Raw genomic sequence first — 6755 nt, 5'->3', positions numbered from 1 at the left:
AAAAAAAAAAAAAAAAAAAAGAGTTCCATCCACGTCTGTGCTTCTATGCAAGCTCTCATTGGTCCCTGGGTTATGTGACCCGATAGCTATCCCTTTCCCCTTTCCAAATTGTATCATATAATTAGAATCACTTTCTACAATGTAATTTTTAATATATAATTGTAGATTCTAGTCTCTCTCTCTCTCTCTCTCTCTCTCTCTCTCTATATATATATATATATATATTAATGACTCCTTCGGTTTATCTATCCCAGGCTCGTTCAGTGGAAAAACATCTCTTTCCCTGAAGAATGGAAAATACAAACTACAACACCTCAACCCCAAATCTCTAACACCAACATTCAGTCCATCTCCCAAACCATAGATGGATTAGTTACCCTTCAGTTTAACCGATAAATTCCCCCTCCAATTTACCAAAGCTCCCGTAGATCTTGTTCTGATGCTTCGACCTCTTCAACCACAAATTATTTTCATTTAAGTCCACCCCGGAGGACTCCTCCTCCTATCCAAAACCTTGCTGGAGTTAATTCAGGTAAATGTTGTCCACGGAACATATGAGATTGTGTCCTCTATTCCAGATTCAACCCCTTCCGATCAAAATCATCCCCAATCTCCAACCCATTCTGAGGTGGCTCGACCTCAACATGACTCAGTAGTCTATATGCTCCAAACAAATGAAGAATATCAAATTAATAAACCCTTATTTCGAACCAATTTCGAATCATCAAAAAATAAAACAAAACGTGATTGGTTCTTCAAAACTTTTAATCTTGAATAACAAGCTCAAATTAGAACAAATTGGTATAATTTTATGACAAATCTTAAAGCAAATGTTTTCTTTTTTACATACTTTGATATTTATACCCAAGACAACAATATAGACTACCGTTGGCATAATCAAGTTTGTACCCAAACAACTACTCATAAATCTTGGATCCTTAACACCGGTCCAACTACAACTGTTATCCATCCTCCAGTGGAAAGCATTAAATACACTTTAAAAAACGCAGAATTAACTGCTTCTCCATTCAAAGTAGCAGAACAAGATGATCCAAATAGAAGACAAATTGAATAATTAAATTTCACAAATCTATATCTTCAAACCATAGGAGACCAACTCTCCTGAGTCGAGAACCTTGTCCAACCAAAACCCGTGGCCTCTTCATCCTTAATCACGGCCACTATTCCATCAAATACCTCCCTTTTCAAACCTTATAACATTCCACGAACACAACAAAAGGAACTTAACAAATCTTATTTACTTCACCAAATAAATCACCGTCTCACAACCTTAGAGGCTCTTGAGACGCCAATACAAAACCAACCATCTGCTGAATCTGTCAATCGTCAGGTTCTTACCCTTGATGGATATTCCTCCGACTCTGTGTCTAGTTCTAACTATGAGTCACCGATTATCCCACAAATTAATCAAATTGGTCAAAGCTCAACTCAACATTCGGTCTTCCCTAACCTTCAAATTGATGTAAGAGGAACTGCTCCTCAAGCTTCCTATCAAAGCGGAATCATCTATGAATGGAACATAGATGGTTTGTTAGAACATAATCTTATGAACAAATTAAAAGAAATGACCATGGTTAGTAACGCACACAGTATTAAAAATACGGCCAACAGTGCTGTTGCAACCCTGTTTATTTCTGGCTTTACCGGCCAACTCAAAGGTTGGTGAGATTATGTCTTGACCGACGATCAAAAAATTGAAATATTAATGGCCATCCAAGTAACCCCTGATGGTACTCCTCTTTACAACCCTGCTTATTTCTGGCTTTATCGGCCAACTCAAAGGTTGGTGGGATTATGTCCTAACCGACAACCAAAAAACTGAAATATTAATGGCCGTCCAACACAATCTATAGAAGATGCTGTTAATACCCTTATTTTCAGCATTGCAAATTACTTCTTAGGTAATCCTTCTCGTCTCAAAGATCGAACAACCGAACAATTATCAAACCTTAGGTGTAAAAAATTACACGACTTCAAATGGTACAAAGATACCCTCTTAACCAAAGTCCTAACCAGACCTGATGCAAACATTCCCTGTTGGAAAGAAAAGTTTCTTACAGGTCTTCCAACCTTATTTTCCGAGAAAGTCAAATAACGACTTCACAAATAAAATGATGGGATTATTTCCTATGACCAAATGACTTACGACCAAATTATTAGCTTGATTCATGAAGAGGGTTTAGCCCTGTGCACTGATATCAGGTTGAAGAAACAAATTAACAAGGAAAATAATTTTATAAAAAAGAGTTAGGAGGTATTTGTGAGTAATTTGGTTTTGCTCCTCTTAGACCACCAACGAAACATAAATATAAACACAAATCTTCTAGCAAATATTATAAAGATTTTTACAAATCAAAGATTTATGTTTCCCGCAAACCTTTCACAACTCCAGAATTTTACCAAAAACCTTCTTCAAGATCAAAATATAGAAGTACAAGAAGCCTTTCAAGGCACCTAAAAATCAAAGAGATTTTAAACCATATCCAACTTCCCAAGGATGCTTTAGGTGTGGGCAACCTGGCCACATCGTCAAATACTGCCTAGTTTCAAAAAGAATTAATTCCTTACAAATTTCTAAAGAAAAAATCCCAATTTTTTGCATTTTTGCAAGACACTTCCTCCTCATCTTTTGAAGAGCAAAACTCCAAATTAAACCAAGTCCAAGCGTCCGAGCATTCTATCTCCAACTCAACTGACAATGATAAACTTCAAGCTTGTGCTTGTGATTCTTACACTATTGGTTTAAGTTGTGAAGATTGTACTCTCAAATCTGTTCGCATGTTGGGACCATCCCCCCAATCAAACATTTTTGAATACATTGACAATTTGACAGATTCCGAATACAAGAAAGCGTGTCTTGAACACCTCAAGCAAAATATTAAAAATCAAAACACTGTCCACCCTTATGGTTTACAAAACTTACTTCACAAATTTGATAAAACATAAAACTCAGTCCCTAATCATTCCACTCGAATCAAAACCCTAGAAAATACTACTGCAACTCTACAACATGAAATCAAAACAATCAAACAACAATTATCCCTCCTATCTCGACAAACACCTCCACAAAACTCTACTGCCCAGGAACCAATTCCAAATGAACTTTTTGAAAATCCTTTTGCTAATGGCACCTCTCCTCCAGGATTTGTCCTTGGCATTTCAAACCCAAATTGGTATATTCATATTACTCTTGTTAATGCTTCCTTCAAACTCTTTACCATTGCAATTGTTGACTCTGGTGCTCAACTTAATTGCATTAACGAATGAGTCATTCCAACTCAGTACTATGAACGTACTACCCAAAGACTAACTGCTGCCAATGGAATATATATATATATATATATATACATATATATTACATAATTCTAGATTTACTAAATGTATGTTGCAGTGAATTTCTAACTGAAATTGCCGACTATAATCACATACAAAAGTCATCAGATAGCACATGTCTAGCGAGAAAAGTTTTTGCTGCTACCTGGACTGCAGGAACTTTCTTGCAGGAAAATGAAATAATACTTTAGGTTCATAAATATGAAATATCCTTCTAGGTTTTACAATTTTTTAAAACACCCTTCGAAATTCTATTTCTTTGACTACCAACCCGAATAGCAAGAAAATTTCCATAACCCAGGTAACAACAAAATTTCATCCATGTCATGCATGAATGCCAACTAGTTATACATTTATCTTTGGCTTCTCTATTAGGTTTAATTACTAATTTGCATTATTAATTAATTAATTAATGGTTAGAATCTTTATTCAAAAAACTAGCCAAAAAAATAAAAAATAATGGGACATGAGTTCGAGTGGGGCCCAGGGAGGTGGCATGGCACATGGTCTGTTTCCATTCATTACATCAAACGGTTCGGATTAAAACCAACCACTGCATCAGTAGCCAACAACCCTACGATATCTGTCTCCATATCTCAACCTTATTTTTAAGTGCCAACCGTATAATAATACTAATTAGCCTATTAAGCGGCATATAGTCCCCACTTTTGCCACTCTTATTACCGACCACTCAACCCTGGTTGACCTGTCACTGCCTTCTCCATGTCTGATGTCTCCTTCCCTTCCCTTCCCTTCCCTTCTCTTCTCTTCTCTTATAAAACCCAACCCTTCCCTTTCCAATATTTCTATTAACCCAAACAAGAGAAGACAAGGAATCAAGAAATGGCAAAGCAGGGTTTAGGGCTTGAAATTACAGAGCTGAGGTTGGGTCTTCCTGGTGATAATGGTAATGGTCCTTCTAGGGACAACAAGAATGAGAATAAGAAGAGGGTTTTCTCTGAGATCTCCGCCGCGGCGGATGATCAGAACAGCTCAAGCAGAGGTGACCACCACCGGAAAAATCAGAACAACAACAACAACAACAAGACTCAAATTGTAGGGTGGCCACCGGTTTGTTCTTACCGGAAAAAGAACAATGCTGCTGCTCAGGCTGATACAGCTAAACTGTACGTGAAAGTTAGTATGGATGGAGCACCTTTTCTTCGCAAAATAGATTTGAAGACTCATAAAGGGTACTCTGATCTTGGCGTTGGCTTTGAAGAGCTCTTTGGTTGCTACCGCATCGGTGAATTCCTTTATATTCTTATTTTCATTATTTGTTAGGGATTTAGGTAAAATTTATCCTTAAAAGTTTGCCGTTAAGAAAGTATTCAAATATCTATAAGTCTTCACATTGGACTATTAAATTTAATTTAATTATTAAAAATAATTAATAATTTGAGTTTAAAACTTGTGATAGCAGGTGGCTTGTGGAAGGATTCAGACAGTTCGGAATATATTCCCATTTATGAAGACAAAGATGGAGACTGGATGCTCGTTGGGGATGTTCCTTGGGAGTAAGTCTTTATCTGTCTCTCATCTTTTCTTTTAATTTAAAGAATTTTCCCGCTAAGTTAAGCAGTAGTGCAGAATGAGATTATTTTAATCCAATACACACAGTTTTAAATAGTCTTAATTTATGGTCTCTTTGATTTTTTATTAGGATCTCCAATTTTATGCATAGATCAGATACCAGTATTCTTGTTAATCTTATGTTAATAATCTCGTATATACGTATAATTAAGTTACGAATACCATAAATCTGTTACGATCCTATATTAGTCATATGGAGGATTGATCCCACATTGGTTATGAAACAGACTTAATGTGCATGCATATACTCTTGGACTTTCTCATCTTGTAAGCTAAATTATGAGGTTGTGTTCTTCTGAGTTCCTCTCAATAGTATCAAAATAGTCGATCTTCAGATCCCAACCCTCATGTGAAACGAACGGCCAAATGCCTTGAGTGATTGGGTTACTTGGATTCTCTTACCATGTAAGCAGGTTTATAAGATTGAAATCTAATTTTATGTCAAAATCTTACATAATCAATTTGGAAAAATTGGGTAAAAGGACATTATTGTAATTCAACAAAACTTTTTTTTTTCTTTGGTTTGAGGACTTAACTTCTTCAACCAAACCAGGCTGGCCGACAGCAAAGCAAAAGGATTGGCTTCCCATAATGATAATGAAGATGTCCATTTTAATGACAAAATTGTCCCTAGAAAGCCTTGACCCCACTGATTCAAAGACAGCTCAGATAAGGACGCGCCAAGTTCTCTCCAGTCCATCCCTTCCACACACTTTCCCATGAGGCTTCTCTGTTTGAATGTACAGTGCCACTGGAAGTTCCCAAGTCCCCATACTGTATGCGGACTGTCGAAGTGCACTATGAGTTTTATTTATTTTATTTTTTTAATGAGTGAAGATTTGGACACCAATGGGAGAGACGAACGGATCAAGTTCACGTATAAGATCTTATTCGTGAATTTAAAATCTATTAAATGAAGAGAGAGAAAATTGATTCTAAATCAACAAATTAGGATCATTCTCGTACGTTTACATGCGTGAACTTGATCCACTCTCATGGGGGAGTAGCGAATCAATCAAGGGGAGGGTTAAGATATGAAAAATAGGAGAGACTTTTCAAAAGGAAAGGAGGGACACAGATACAGTGACATGATGTTGGACACAACACTAGAAGGATCCAACTCCTCTCAATAGAGCCTAAGGATTAGAGAGTGATCCCACGGCTAGTCCCTAGGTCATCTCAATCGTGTGATCATTCTCTAGTCCCTGAGCTCTATGGAGTGGAATCTTACCCACACTAGCATGTTCAATTTTTTCTCTTTTATTAATTACTTATATAAATTAATTATTAATTTAATGTGATTTACTTATATAATGTCAATTGCCATTTCACAGGATGTTTACTGAGTCATGCAAAAGGTTGAGGATAATGAAGAGATCGGATGCCACAGGTTTTGGATTGCAGTCAAAACCAGTCACCAATGCAGAAACACAAATTAAATGATCTGAAAATTTTGATTAATTAGTAGTTGTCTAAGCTTTTTTTGTTGTGTTCTTATTATTTACTAGTGTTGATATGTGTTTAAGGCTTTAAGCAGGACAAAACCTTTTTTTCCTTTTTTCTTCTAATGAAGAAAATTAAATGTATTACAGACCCAAGTGTGGGGGAGGTCATTTCTCTTTTACTTCTCATCTTACATCTTCAACTTTAAGCCATGTTTATCTTCAATATTATGTTTCAATTTGTTTTAGATCACCACCAATTTGACCAAAAAAAAAAAAAAAAAGGAAGAAAAAAAATATAGAAGATATGGTCATAAATCATATTGGTTTTATTTGTATTTCAATATGATTTTGATTTGTTCAATG

At 36.0% G+C, this 6755-nt stretch overlaps 1 protein-coding gene across 2 annotated transcripts; it reads left to right on the top strand.

Moving 5' to 3' along the window:
* The first annotated feature begins 4055 nt into the window (after positions 1-4055).
* On the top strand, positions 4056-6615 carry LOC122065786 (auxin-induced protein AUX22-like). Of its 2 annotated transcripts, none has more exons than XM_042629638.1 (3): positions 4056-4600; positions 4775-4871; positions 6282-6615. In XM_042629638.1, exons 1-3 carry the CDS (start codon positions 4198-4200, stop codon positions 6388-6390), a joined length of 609 nt encoding a protein of 202 aa, XP_042485572.1. In that variant the 5' UTR covers positions 4056-4197; the 3' UTR covers positions 6391-6615. The 2 variants fall into 2 exon arrangements, with proteins under 2 accessions (XP_042485572.1, XP_042485573.1); XM_042629639.1 differs by having other exon boundaries at positions 4062-4600; positions 4778-4871.
* Positions 6616-6755: the final 140 nt, after the last annotated feature.

Source organism: Macadamia integrifolia, unplaced genomic scaffold, assembly GCF_013358625.1.
Source record: "Macadamia integrifolia cultivar HAES 741 unplaced genomic scaffold, SCU_Mint_v3 scaffold212, whole genome shotgun sequence".
Lineage (NCBI taxonomy): Eukaryota > Viridiplantae > Streptophyta > Magnoliopsida > Proteales > Proteaceae > Macadamia > Macadamia integrifolia.
The sequence above is the reverse complement of the archived record's forward strand: the minus strand, read 5'-3'. Positions and strand labels throughout refer to the sequence as shown.